General features: G+C 51.0%; 2 protein-coding genes across 12 annotated transcripts in view; both read right to left on the reverse strand.

Annotated features, from left to right (window-relative positions):
- Window positions 1-7: 7 nt before the first annotated feature.
- On the reverse strand, window positions 8-10,067 carry CUEDC2 (CUE domain containing 2). Of its 8 annotated transcripts, none has more exons than XM_082408436.1 (9): window positions 10,045-10,067; window positions 1,931-2,017; window positions 1,437-1,580; window positions 1,281-1,342; window positions 1,072-1,193; window positions 804-986; window positions 601-662; window positions 418-505; window positions 8-333 (listed from the first exon to the last, which is right to left on the reverse strand). In XM_082408436.1, the coding sequence occupies exons 2-9, from the start codon at window positions 2,002-2,004 to the stop codon at window positions 187-189; spliced, it is 882 nt and encodes a 293-aa protein (XP_082264562.1). In that variant the 5' UTR covers window positions 2,005-2,017; window positions 10,045-10,067; the 3' UTR covers window positions 8-186. The 8 variants fall into 8 exon arrangements, 7 of the variants coding, with proteins under 7 accessions (XP_082264562.1, XP_082264561.1, XP_082264563.1 ...); XM_082408435.1 differs by lacking the exon at window positions 10,045-10,067 and adding an exon at window positions 7,041-7,194; XM_082408437.1 differs by lacking the exon at window positions 10,045-10,067 and adding an exon at window positions 7,041-7,193 and having other exon boundaries at window positions 418-478.
- Window positions 10,045-14,356, reverse strand: part of LOC309636178 (uncharacterized protein C10orf95 homolog) — a gene marked incomplete at its 5' end in the record, with an annotated part of 7,508 nt that continues 3,196 nt past the window's right edge. For 2 of the 4 annotated variants that reach the window (XR_014249271.1, XM_082408515.1), the window contains one exon: window positions 10,150-12,338. The other 2 variants (XM_082408516.1, XR_014249270.1) reach the window with 2 other exon arrangements.

A 14,356-nucleotide genomic window follows, 5' to 3' on the forward strand; every position in this document is an offset into this window, starting at 1 on the left:
TCACACCTTCCTGGGGCTACCTTTACTGTGCCCATGGCAGCTCCAAGAGGAGGTTAACACTGTGGAGCAAGGAAGTAGGGAAAGACGGGGGACAGGAGTTAGGGCGGGCCCTGTGTGGAGGTGTAGGGCGCCTGCATCCCTCTGGGATCTGAGCCTAGACGGCTCCGGCAGAGTCTGGCGAGTGCCTCAGTGGAAGCGGTACTTTCTGGCTGGCTTGAGGTTGATGTATGTGGCCTTCATTTCCTCAGCCTCAGGGTTCCGCACATCTTTGAATCGCTCCCCTTTGGTGCTCACTACCTGGTTGTCGATGTATCGGATCAGCTTCTTGGGAGCCTGTCAGGCAATCAGGTAGTGAGTAGCAGAAGCCAGGAGACAGTTGCACCCACTCCATGACCCTAGGAGCCGCGACCGTCTCACCTCCTTAGGAGTCATAGGCCGGTGAATCTTCTGATCCTCTGCGCTATCCACCATCATGTACCTGCCAAAAACTGGCTGGGTGAAGCTCCTGCCAGCCTAGGAAAACCCTCTTAAGGGCCAGGCCCGGCCCGGCCCGGCCCAGGCCAGCCCAGGCCAGCCCAGCCCAGCCCAGCCCAGACTCACTTCTGCAGGATGAAAGACTTCAGCTCATCCTTTTGGGGGCCTCTGAGGCGCCTGGGCAGGTCCTGCAGAGAGAGGAAGCCTGTCCAGGGCCTAGGGTACCAGCAGGAAAAGCAAATGGGGATAGGCTAGGGGCGGGGGCTTAACACTAAGGTGGAACATAGCTGAGGTTACATGGGGTTGGGGGGTTGTCTAGCAGAGGATACCTGGTTGGGGCCATCCCAGGCTGGAGGCCCCTCCTCCTTCCCCTCTACCAGCATCTGCACAGCTTCTTCCAAGTCCCCTCGAGCTTTGGCCAACACCCACTGGGCCTGCTCCACCGAACAGGTAGGGAACACCTCCAGAAGTACATCCACCCCTGGCAGCAGTTCCTCCTCAGCGCCGGATGCCTGTGGGCATAAATGTTGACAAGAGGCAATACTTCCTCCTTTCCAGGGCCCTAGCTCCCTCATCAGTACCCTCCTCTACCAGTACCTCATCTTGGGTGTCCCCAGCAGCAGTCGGAGAAGACATCGTCTCTTTTCTGAGCCGCTGCAGAGGCTCTGGGGAGACAGATACCTGACCTTGGACCTCAGAGCTCTGTGGTTGCAGGTTCTCTTAAAGAGGCAGAAAGAGCAACAGGTTTGCCAGGGCTTTGGAGGATGGGGGTTTGAGTCACCCAAGTGCCCGATTCCCAGACTCACCTTTGTTCCTGGCACCACTCAACTGCCCTGAGAGCTTCTGCATCATTTCCCCTATTGTACCTCTGAAAAGGCAAGGAGGGCGGTAAAAGGACAGCTCTGGCCACCCTCCACAATCAGCCAGCCCTCCTCCTCCTCTTGGTCCCAGCCAGGCCCCACCTGGGGATGTGGGCGAAGCCAGGCACATAGGCCTCCATCATCTCAGTGAAGGCCTCCATATCGAAATTCTCCTCCGATGGGCCTGAGGGGCCCAGGTCCTCAAGGACCCCGAGCACATAGGAGAAGATGACCTCATCCAAGCCGCTGCAGGAAGGGGACAGGACAAGCCCTGTTACCTCCAGCATTGCCACCTAGCCTGGGACTCCAGCCCTCGGCTTCATGGGGTCCAGGAGCCAGACCTCAAGCCTTAAGCCCAGAAGAGTATCCCACCCCCCCACCCCCTCAGAGCTTTGGTTTCTCATCTGTTCAACAAGGGTGACAGGAACAGGATGAGAGGTAAGGCCATATCAGCAAATCATAATCAGCCCTCCTCCACCTGAGGAATAGGGCTGAGTACTTCCCACCCCAGTCTTTCCACTGGCCAGGGCCCAGAGTACTGCCCAGCAGCTCCAACTCTGGCCCCAGCATGACCCTTCTAGGAGAGCAGCTTCTACCTGAGGTCAGCCTCTGGGAGGTGCGTCTGAACAAAGGCAAGGAGGGCTGCACTGACAATCCTCTCCAGCTCCATGCTCTCTCCTCTTCTGAAGGGACACAAGACAGAGGCTTGTCAGGCCCTCTTCTGCCTACCCCTGCCCACCAGGTCCAGGGGCGGCCAGCTCCTCCCTCCTGCCCTGCTGTGGAAACCATTTGTTGATGTTGCCCATAGCTTCCAGTTCTTCAGCCCTCCCCCGCTCCCTCAAGCAGAGCCACAGCCCCCTGCCTGCCTGTCTCTCCACCTCCTCCAGCCTGAGACAGGGCAGGACACTGTCTCAGGAGAAAGTTTCCAGAGTGGACGTTTCCCTCCCACCTCCCCCTGACCTCTCCCCATCTCCCCACCCCATTCCCCAACAGTAGGCCTAGACCCTCTGGGAAGAAGCCAAGGTCTTGAGGTCACATGCCTCCTGGCTGAGGAATCCCATCACTGAGAGGGCCACTTGGCCCCCAAGTCCAACCACAAGGGACCCATTGTCCAGCCCCCCAAGGAGCAGGCCTCAGGACTGAGCACAGCCGTTCCCCCACCCAGAATGGGCCACCCACCTTCTGCACAAAGGGGCTTTTCTGGCTCTGGGGCCCAGATAGAAGGGGAAGCCTTTCATGAATTCTCTCTTCCTGCCAGGTCCTTGCCCTTCCAGCAGCTTGGGCCTATCTACGGAGGACTTTCCATCCTCCTTCCCAAGGCCTACGGAGCCCTACAAGATCTGGCCTTTGCTTACCTCTCCAACCTCACCACTCCCTCCTCGCTGACTCCACTCCTGCCCCAGCAGCCTCCTTGCTATTCCTCAGACTTGCCCAGTTTCTTTCTACCTGTCTCCTCCAGATATCCACATGGCTCATCCCCTCACCTCTGCCAGGGCTCTGCTCAAATGTTGCCTCCACAGAGAGACCTTCCCTGACTAACGGACCAAAATTAGGCATTCCCCATACTCCCCAATCCCTTACTCTGCTTTATTTTCTATACAGCATATACTACAGCTCCATGTTATCTTTATGTTTATTTGCCTGTTGTCCTCCCCCACAGAATGTAAGCTTCAAGAAGAGGGAGTTTGGGGGGGGGGGTACTTTGTCTTATCCATTGGTAGCCCTAGTACCTAGAAGAATGCCTGCACTTAGTAGGTGCTCGATAAATACTTATTGACTTATTTCATTCCTACTTACATGCCTTTGACTCCCTAAAGTCTGTATTTGGTAGCCAGGAACATTTAGGTGGTAAAGAACTGCTCCAGACCCACAAGTCCAAATGTCAGCTCATTATCCCACTCAGAAGACTCAGGGGCACCTCAAACTGGACCTACCCCCAACTCACCATATCCTCCCGATCTGTGTACTCCCCCTCCAAACAGGCACCTCCTGTTTCACCGGCTAACATGACTCACTCAGCTGCCAAACCTGAAACTTGGGGGTTACCCTTGATTTCACCCTCTCTCAACCCCTGCTGCAATCAATCAATCACCAGGTCCTGTTGAATCTATTCCCTTATTATTCTCCATTCTATCCACTTCTCCCCAACTACAGTCTGGCTTCCGCTCTACTAAATTTTCTCAGGCTAAGGGCATGAGTTACTTTTTCAGGTTTTGGTCTCATTAGGTTGAACCATATGAACTTGCCAATATTAACCTGTTTTTGATCTCAAAAAGAAAAGAAAAAGGGAATTTCTTATAGTTTCACCTAATATTTGCCCTTTCAAGCAGCACCAATGTTGGTCTAGGAGGCATCACATCCTCCTATTTCTCTTCTACCTCTCTGGCCATTTCTTCTCAGGCTCCCTTCTCTGTCCCCCTCTCCTCTGCTTCCCCCTAAATGTGGCAGCAAAGTTCAGGCTCAAAGCTGCTTCTCCTTTCTCGTCAGTCTGCACCCTCTCTCTCTGGAAGATCTCATCTGGGCCCACATCTTCTTGTACCAACTCCATGTCACCAATTCCCAATGTCCAATCCTCTAGTTCAGTCTCCTCCTCTGAGCTACACACTTGTACGTCTACCTCTCTGATACCTCCATGGGGATGACTTAACATGTCCCAAACTGACATTCTCCCAAGTCTTTTATTCCTCCAAGGCTGTCCTCAGTATACGCATGTCCACGTACCCAGCTGTTCCTGCCACAAGTCTGGGAATTATCATTGACACCATCCTACCCCTTGCCTTCTCACATCCAATCAGTCACCATGCCCTGACCATTATCCCTCAACATATCTACTTCTCTCCATCTCTACTCCCACTTGGCTCCAACTCTTGCCTTAACTGCAAGAGTTTCCTAAACGTTCTCCCCACTACCATCTTTCCCCCAACAACCTATTCTCCACAAAGATCATGGCTGTACAATATTTACCAAAAAATCACACTTTTCCTGCTTAAAATCTATCAGTGATTTCCTGCTTCCCTTCAGATAGTCCAGATTCTTTTTGTGGCCCTCAATTCAGGGCCTTACTCTTGCTTACATCTCTCCAGCCTCACCATGCACCATGCCGCCCCGGGATCACTCCCCTCCACCCCGGCTTGCTTTCAGCTTGCCAGCACTCCAGCTTTTTCACGGCAAGGGTCTTTGCACAAACTGTTTCTTCTGCCTGGGCAACGTGCCACCTCCACCCCTTCACTTGCTAACTCCTCTCACCTTTCAGGTTTCAGCTTACAATTTCCTTCAAGGGATGCTCCCCTGACCCTCTAGAACTGGTTTGGTCTCCTCTATCTTACACCCTCATTGCAGACTACACTTTTCCTTACTTAGCAGCACCTTTTACAGCTATAATTAAAACATTACTGGGGCAATGTTTAATGTTTCTTCCACATGTTTCATGAGGGCAGAGACTACACACCTGGCTTATTCATCAGTGTACACTCTGTCTCCTGTGAAGTAGACACTCAATAAACAGTTACTCCCCACTTTAGAAATGAAGAGATTGAAGCTCAGTGGGTTTAATGACTTGCCTAAAGTCACCTGGTTTGACTGTGGTAGTCAGGAGATAAATCCAGGACACCTAGTTGAGTGAGTGTATATTCTAGGGGCTACTCCAGGGGATGGGGAGATGTCAAGACCTCCAATTGGGTTGAGATAGGGTTACCATCTATTATCGCAGTTCCCTTGTCCCCTGACTGGTAACACAGAGTTGCTGTGACAGCACAGGGGTCACTTAGGACAGCAGAACTGAGAAGCCCTATCCTACCAGGGGAGGCCAGCCTCTTGCTCCAGACCCTACCATAGGCCCTGGGGAGGAAGAGAACTGCTCAGACAGGGCATACCAGATCCCATCATGCAGCTCCCCCAAGAAGTCAGCCCCCTATGGAGACCTACATCCACCCTGGGTTATACCAATCCTGGCTGCTAGCAGTTGCCTGCCAACCTCTGCTGGGACAAAGGTCCATGGATGCTGCATGAAAGCTTCTAGGGACGAAGCTCTCAGGGATGTGTCTGATGCCCCTAGGTTTCTAACCAAGGTCCAAGAGCTGGGGAGTTATTATTAGGAAACACCCCACTGTGCCCAAATAAAAAGTCTTCCTGCCCTGAACTTTTGCTCTAGCTTGTCTCCTAGTGGAACATCCATCCCCCTTCCTCCTGTTCTTGGGCTGCCCAAACTTCACCCAGCCTTCAAAGCTTGCCACTTCTTTTTCACCCTTCTCCATCCCCCTAGGCTTCCTCAGTATCTCTTTCCTGCCCAGAGGCTTCTCCTAATATTTCTCCTCCATAGTCCCTAAGCTGGGGAAGCTGCAGCCTGAGCAGCCAGCCTTCTCCAGGGTAAGAACATGACTTCCCTGAGACTTTTCAAATTCTGGATGTAGCCCACAGAACCCCATTACTTCCTGGGGGCTCCAAATCAGGGTCCACTGGTTAGTTGCACCCATGAAATGTGATTGTCATCCTGTCATGAGTCCTGTTTAAACACCTCTGATGAAGGTAAAAATATTTAGCATTTACTGACTGCTTACAATCTATCAGAGATTGTGCTATGCACTTTACATGTATTAACTTACCTAATCCTCACAATTACCTTAACATATAGATACTAATATATCATATTGATATTATCCCATTTACCCAAAAGGAAATGGAGGCACTGAGAGGTTAAGTAACTTGCCCAGGGTCACACAGTAAGTTAATGGCAGATTTACACCCAGGCAGTCTGGCTCATTGTTAATCACTACACTATACCACCTTTCATGATGCAAATGGTCAGTCCCCAGCCTGTAATCTGATCCTCTCCTGCTTGGCTGGCCCTCTTGCCTACCTCAGAATCTTTGCTCACACCATTCTCCCCATTCAGAATGTCTTTCCCTTTGCCTCTCACTCTGCAGGCCTCACTTCCTCCCTGGAGCCAACCCTGACTGCCCCATCCTCACTGCCCCCAGCTGGCCTGAGAGCATCCCCAGGACCAAGCACAGGCCTGGACTTTCCAGATGTTCCATAAAACCCCCCTGGACAAGTTTAAGTGAGACTGGGGGAAGGAGTACCGTGTTGTTCCCTTGGGGTGGGGAGATGCCCAAGGTGGAGGGAGAGCAGAAGGCCATGGGGGAGGAGGAATCCTGGGAAGCAGAGTGGAAGAAGTCTGGGGCACTCAAGAGGGTCTAGAAACGAGGTCTTCACTGCTTCTCCCAGCCCCTACGAAGCCCAGCTCCTGGGGCCCTAGTCCCATAACGCAGGTTCCAGAACACATCATTGTCCCCTGACCCCCAAGTCAGGTCTTAGAGGAGCCAAGGACACCGATGGGTACACAAGGGATTCCGGCATCCAAAGTCAGGCAGGAGCACAAATGGGGGGAGGCGGGAACACAGGAAGTGGGACCACGATGATGGCCGACCCCTGAAGCAGGAGCTCCCTAAACGAGCTAGCGGGGTACCCATAAGCATCCAGAATAGTGGGCCCGAGGGCACAGGGATGCGGTTGCGGCCCTGAGGGACACATGACGAGGGAGGCCTCAGCAAGCTAGGATGTGCCTTGATACAGGCCAAGGCGAGAATCAGAGATGGGGGGTCCGGCGGGCCCCGGGGGTACCGTGGGGAGACACACAGGACGGGTACCCTGGGTCAACGCTCTCCGCGACTCTCCTAGCCCTGGGCCGGGGCCTGGAAGGGAAATCACCTGCTCCGTCGGGCGCCGCCGGCAACTTGTCCCGCGCGGTGCAGCTCTCATCCCCCAGCCCCACCAACGAGATCAAAGGCGGGGCCCAGAGCGGTTTCTTTCCAGAAGCGCTGTGGTAGCCATTTTTAAGAAGGGCATGCCCACAACTGGGCGGGGCTTCTGCTACCATTCTCATTTGTCTCAGAGCTTTGGGCGAGCTCCCGCGGCGGCCATTTTTGTTGAGGGCAGGGAGGAGTTAGGCTTGGAGGTCCAGCCAGTGGGTGGAGTCTCAGTGACTGACTGTATCCCCTCCTACTGCCTTGTCGTCTGCCCAGACAGGAGAACATTTTGACCCCACCCAGTGTCTTCCCATCCGTCTTACTTCCTCGCCCCCAAATCTCCGCCCTCAAATCCTGTAGCTTCCCCACCCCCACCCCGCCCTTGTCTCGCCCTCGTTGGTTCTTGTGGCCCTACTCCTAGACCCAGTGTTCTTCCCCAAATCCCGTGTCTCTCCCCCTTCGTGTCCAGTCCATATTCAAGCCCTGTCACCCAACAACTCTTAGGTGCTGACTTACCCGCCATGTCTATCTCTCCTTTGTATTCTCTTAACAGCGATGTTTCCCCAAGATTAGTGTGGGTTACAGGGCCTGGGTCTTGGGACCTGAAGCCTGGTTTGGATGGTGGAGGGGGTGGCAGCAGGTGCTCTGAGCGAGGATCCACCTGAGCGCAGATCCAGGACGGCCTGCAGGCCATGCCCACCCCCAGTAACTTCATGCCCGAGTTGGCAGGGCTTCTCATTTAGGACAGGACGGCTGAAATCCAGTACCCTGTAAGGCCTCAGCTTCCTCTTTCTCTTCCTGCTATGGAGCTTCCCGGTGCTACCCTGTGGGGAAGCCCATAGCCTTCCCTTCCCAAGAACCCTTTAATGGGTCATGAGGGAAGGAGTTCCATTCAAGGGTGAACTCTCCCATCCCCGATCAGCAGGGATGAGCCTCTTTTCAGGGCTAGTCCCCTTGTGGGGCGCTGGGGACCCAGAGATTGTCCCTATCCGCAGGAGCTCACAGTCCAAGGTAGAAAGTCCCATCCTCTCTTCCCTAAGGACTGAGGCAGTGCCAAAATATGGAGAAAAAGGGGATCACTGCTCCCTCTTCCAGTCCTGTCCCTCACAGCAGCCTCCCACCTCCCCACCAGGATCCTCTGGCCTCAAAGAGAGCAAGATGTTGGCTGCTGGAGAGAGGGGGCAGGAAAGGGGAGGGAAGAAGGAGGGAGCACCTTTGGCGACACGTCTCCCATAAAAGCACTGCTGCTGCCAGCCTGGTGCTGCTGGGGTTAATGAGGGGTGGGGTGACAGCCACTCTGAACTCTGGCCAAGCAGGCCACTGGGAAAGGGGTGATGGATAGCTGCCAGCCCTCTAAAGACTTGGCCATCGCTCCCCTCCCCCAGTCCCCTATCCTCCCTCCCCCTCCATTGCACAATACTGATGACTCTTCTCTCCCTACCACCCCCATTACAGGAATTTTCAGGTTTCCTCAGAAGAGCTGTCCCTAGTCCTGGCTGAAGACCCTTGTGGCCATCCCTGAGGCATACCATTCCCCCTCCCCCACGGCCTGTTTCTTGAATAGCAGTTGGATGTAGCTACATATTATCCTGGGAAAGAACTTCCTGAGCTTTCGGGGAAGGATGATGGGAAAGACCATTTAGAGGGAGCCCCTCAATTCCCAGTTCAGACCCTGGAGAGTCTCAACTCTGTGCAGCAAGGGTTAGGTTTTGGAGTCAGAGGACAGAGGGTGGGCTGAGGAGAGGGACCACCACAGGCACAAGGACACACACAAACTGTAAGGCAGGGGATCCAGGGAACACTTGTCCTTCTCGACATTCCATAGCAGGCTGGACCTTAAGCCCCTGATTTGCTGTCCCCTCAGGTCTCAATCTCTCTCCACAGGATGGGAACAAACTCCACTTACGCTTTGGATGGTGCTTGACGCTACATGAGGTGAAAGGAGGGATAGCGATACCTCCTCTCTCCCCATTCCGTCAAACGAATTCTGCAACTGATGCTGGGTCTCCTGAGCTGGTGGGAGGAGCTAGAAGCCTGCGCCGAAGCTTCCCCTAGCACATCAATTCCCCATCATCCAACCTCAGAATGAGGAAATTGGGCTTGAATTAGGCATAAAGAGCAGATTTCCCAGACATTAAGAGCAGAGAAAGAACCCAGCTGGCTGGTCTCAAGGGGTGGGAGGGACTCAGAGACTGAGGTGAGGAAGGGAATGCTTTGAAAGATGGCGGGGGAAGAAGGGGGTCCCCACTCTTGCTTGAGGTCAGCAAGGGCTCTCTGGGCAGGGTGCCTGGCCCTCCCACACCTTCCTCCTTTCTCAGAAGAGCCGGGATGGGGCGGGGGCGGGAGTTGGCTGGGGCGGGCCCTATTTAAGGAGCAGTCTCTGGGAGCATCACTGTAGATCCAGCTCCAGGAGGGAGAGAAGAGGCTTCATGGGTAAGTGCAGAACCCTTTCTCTCAACTCAAGCAGGGTGGGGGTAGGGTGACTCCTGAGGCTGCCAGCTTGCCTTTCCATCTCCAGGGATAGGCTGCAGGTCTGCCCCGTGAATGGGAATAGCACCCCAGCCCTCAGTTTAACTCCGTAGAAAGTCAACGTGTGTTTCAGGGAAGTCTTTCTCTTCTGCTCCCTTATCTATCCAGGTACTTCAGATCTTCACTTCAGGTGGGGAGATTTTCAGGGAGCTGGGACTCCTGGACCTCTCTCTATCTTGGGGATCCACATTTTGTGGGTCCTCTTTGGCTCAGGAAGCCACTCATTCTCTAGAGAAATACCCTTCTCAGCGTACATGTTCTGGCTGTTCCCCTAGCCCCTTGCCCATCCAGTTCCACATCTGGCCCCACCAGGAGCATATCTGGGCAGGAGATGACGGGTCTGACTCTGCAGTACCCACGGAATCCCTACCACAGCCCTGAGTCCCCTCCCCTCATATCCTACATCAGTATCCTGTTAGAATTTAGAGAACCCTTACCTCTTTCCCTAGCAATGGGCCCCTATTTTCAGCTCCAAGCTCAGACCCTCGATGGGATAGGAGGAATCTTGAGATCCCAGGTTCCTCTTCTGACACATCCTGGGAATGGGGGAAAATTCACAGAAGGGATCACAGGAGGGCAGCATCAAGGCTAAGAGAACTTTGGCCATCTGGCTCTGAGAACTGAATTCCATAGGCTGTGAGCTCTAGCAAATGCCCTGGGGACTCAGTTCTGGTGCCCGGCTGTGCTGTACTGTCAATACTGAGGTCATGGGGGACCTGCTGTCTCAGGCTCACAGCGTCCCAGCCAGGTGCTGCCACCTGCCAGAACTTTTAATAACTTCGAGTTACTCTTCTTGTCAAAGACTTCAATGGCTCCCCAAAACTCCTCACCTTGCCATTAAAGTCTTTCAAAGTATGGCCTCCACTTAGCTTTCAAGCCTGATCTTCCATTGCTCCCTGGTTATAACCTGTCTTCCAATGAAACCCTGCTACTTCCTGCTCCTGCTGCCATGCTTTTATTCATGCTGATCCCTCCTCAGTTCTTCCTGGGACACCTCCATTCCATCGCTATCTGCCGGAATCCTATACATCCTTCAAAGCCTCTCTCAGATGCCTCTTACAAGAATCTTCTCCAACCCCTCAATGATGCATATGATCTCCTACAAATCCTCCACACTCCGCTTCCAGTGGGGCTTGATTCATGAGCCCCATAGTGTCTAGTCCTGTGTCCTACACAGAGTGGCTGTTCAATAAATGTTCCTTGTATCTTGCTGAGTGTGTCTCATGTATGAAGAGGTAGTTTGGCCTAGATGTTAAGGCTACAGTCAGATTTCCCAGGTGTATTCTCTGTGTGTACCCTTGGGTAAGTTGTTAAGTTCTATCAGCCTCAGTTTTCTCATCTACAAATGGGAATAATAATTATATCAACATCAACGTTTTTGTGAAGATTAAATGATAGTCTTTGTACAGGGCTCTAGCACGATGCCTGCACACAGTAAGTTCTCAGTTAAGTGTGTGAGATTGCTATGATTCTTTTTTTTTTTTTTTTTTTTTTTTTTTTTTTGTATTTTGGCTGTGCCATGTCACATGGCATGCAGGATGGTTCCCTGGCCAGGGATCGAACCTGGGCCTCCACTGTGAAAGCACCAAATCCTAACCACTGGGCCACCAGGGAACTCCCTGTTATGATTCTTATTATCCTCCCTTCAGTAGGATGTGAGCTACCCAGTTGGGAGGTAGGCTAGGGTTTAAAATTGGTCAGTCAGGGTTTATTGAGCAAAGGGCTCTAGACCAGATGCCAGGGTTGGGTAAAGCTGGGGCGAGGCCAGGAGGAGAAGGCCATCAAGATGAGTTTGGTAGCCCAATCCCTGCTGGGATCTAGAAGCTCTGGATTCCCAACTACTGTGTGACATTGGGTGAGTCACTCCTCTCTGGCCTTGGTTTCCCAGCGTAAGGTCAACTGAGGAGGTTGGGCCAGGTGAACAGTAAAGTCCCTGGCAGCCCAGATGTTTTATGAGTTCTAAGCTTCTAAGGGTTAAGTTCAAAGAAAAGATCAAACAAAGAAGCATCTAGGCTCCCTGCAGGGCTTCCTTACATCCTTAGGGCTGAAGCAAGCACTGGGGTTTGGAAGGATTGGCCTGTTGGACTGAGCTGAGTGGCAGTACTTCCTTCAAAAAGCCTGTAATTGGGGGCCTCCTCCCTCACTGGAGCTGGGGGATAGGGGTATATTGTGTGCAGTCTCTGGGCATTTCCAGGGCATATGTGGAAGACTTGGGGGAAGAATGTGAGCAATGCGGATTCTCAGAGATGGGGGAAGTGTTTTTTTTGTTTTTTTGTTTTTAAATTCCTGTGAATGGAATTTTTGGGGATGTGTACTTAGTTCTTTTTTTAAAATTAATTAATTAATTTTGGCTGTGTTGGGTCTTCATTGCTGCGTGCAATCTTTCTCTAGTTGCAGTGAGCGGGGGCTACTCTTCGCGTTGCGGTGCGCGGGCTTCTCACTGCAGTTGCTTCTCTTGTTGCAGAGCACGGGCTCTAGGCACGTGGGCTCAGTAGTTGTGGCTCGCAGGCTCAGTAGTTGTGGTGTGCAGGCTCAGTAGTTGTGGCTCGCGGGCTCTAGAGCGCAGGCTCAGTAGTTGTGGTGCATGGACTTAGTTGCTCCACAGCATGTGGGATCTTCCCGGACTAGGGCTCAAACCCATGTCCCCTACATTGGCAGGCGGATTCTTAACCACTGCGCCACCAGGGAAGTCCCAAGATGGGGTAAGTTGAGAGACTTCAAGGGTCTGGACCTGAGACGATAGAGAAGGAAGGGGATTCAGAACACACCTAACTTGGTATGAGACTCATGATTTACTTGAAACCTGCCTTGTTTCAAAAAAGGATTTGAGGAGGCTTACCAGCATGCAGACAATTCTCTAAGATTAAAACATAAAATCTGTGACAGAGTACATTTTAAATGTGTATACTTTTTGATCCAGAGATTCAATTTACTTATTATTGCTATTTTTATTTTTAGTTAGAAATTATTTCAAACTTAAAGTAGCCAGAATCGTACAAAGAACTCTGGCTTAGCCTTCTACCAGATTGACCAACTGTTAACGTTTTGCCATGTTGCTTTCTCTAATCTATAGTCCTCATTCAAATCTCGTTACTTGTCCCAACACTGTCCTTCACAACAATTTTCATTCTGGTCCAGGATCCAAAACAGGATCATGCGTTGCATTTAGTTTTCATGCCTCTGTCTCCTTTGACCTGAAACCTTTGTCTTTTATGACACTGACATTTTTGAACAATTTTCTCTCAATTTAGGTTTATCTGAGGTTTCCTCATGATTATGCCTTACTGCTGAACTGATGTTGTATTTTTCAGTTTAACATATCAGAGAGCACATGATGTCAATTTGTCTCTGTTAAAGAAAAAATTTTAGGGACTTCCCTGGTGGCGCAGTGGTTAAGAATCCACCTGCCAATGCAGGGGACACGGGTTCAATCCCTGGTCCGGGAAGATCCCACATGCCGCAGAGCAACTAAGCCTGTGCGTCACAACTACTGAGCCTGCGCTCTAGAGCCCGCGAGCCACAACTACTGAGTCTGCACACCACAACTACTGAGCCTGCGAGCCACAACTACTGAGCCTGCGAGCCACAACTACTGAAGCCCGCGTGCTCTAGGGCCCACGTGCCGCAGCTACTGAGCCCACGTGCCTAGAGCCCGTGCTCTGCAACAAGAGAAGCCACCGCAATGAGAAGCCTGCACGCTGCAACTAGAGAAAGCCCGTGTGCAGCACCGAAGACCCAAGGCAGCCAAAAATAAATAAATAAAATAAATAAATTAAAAAAAAATTTTTTAAAGACACTCATTAAAGATGGTAAGAAAGACTTTAAGAGGGACTACTGCAATGGGGTTAAAGTGTTATCCACCAGTTTTCCCTATTATACTATCACGTTACTATTTTTTTTCAGGTTACTATTTTAAAATTTGTAATTAATAAATATCTTATTGGAACACATTTGAAACTATATAAATATCCAGTTTCTCATCAAACTTTCACCCATCAGTTTTAGTATTCAGAAATGATTCTCACCTGAATCAATCATTACTCTGATGACTGGGAATGGTGATCTTCTAATTTCATTATTCCTTCTACTATAAGGAAGAGCTTTCCTTTCATATGTATTTTTTAGTTAGTATTAGTATGGACTTAGGGATCCTTATTTTATTCAGCAGGTTATAATCTGTTACTGTGATTATTTGTTTCGATGCTTAAATTGTCCTTGATTTGATCAGTGGAAGTCCCTTCAAGTTGGCTCCTTTGTTCTTTTGACATTTTTGATCAGTCCTTTATTTTCTGGCACAAGTTGTTCCAGTCTCATCTTGTACCTTCCCTGCCACAGCCTTGGAATCAGCCATTTTCCCAAGGGGACTGGTTCCTTTTAGTGGAGAATGTAATTTAGAACCAAAGATCTAGGCACTGGCTGTGCTTGTGCTGCTAGGGTGGCATTGTTCAATGATTCAATTTCTAATTCTAAGACTTCAGATTCCACAATTTAACACTTGTGTATGTGAATAACGATGCATATTCAAGGACATTTATTCTCATTACCCTCACAACTTCCAAATAAGACCCAGCCATCAGCTTATTTTTTGCCTGTATTACTTCAAAAGCCTCCTAACTGCTCTCCCAATTTTCAAAATGGCCCCTCTATAGTCTCTTTTCCACACAGTATCCAGAATAACTTAAAAAAAAAAAAAAATCTCATCACATTTCCCCCTGCTCATAACCCTCCATCCCCTAAGAATAAAATCCA

The sequence above is a fragment of the Balaenoptera borealis genome, assembly GCF_965194805.1.
Source record: "Balaenoptera borealis genome assembly, chromosome: 10".
In the NCBI taxonomy this organism is placed as follows: domain Eukaryota; kingdom Metazoa; phylum Chordata; class Mammalia; order Artiodactyla; family Balaenopteridae; genus Balaenoptera; species Balaenoptera borealis.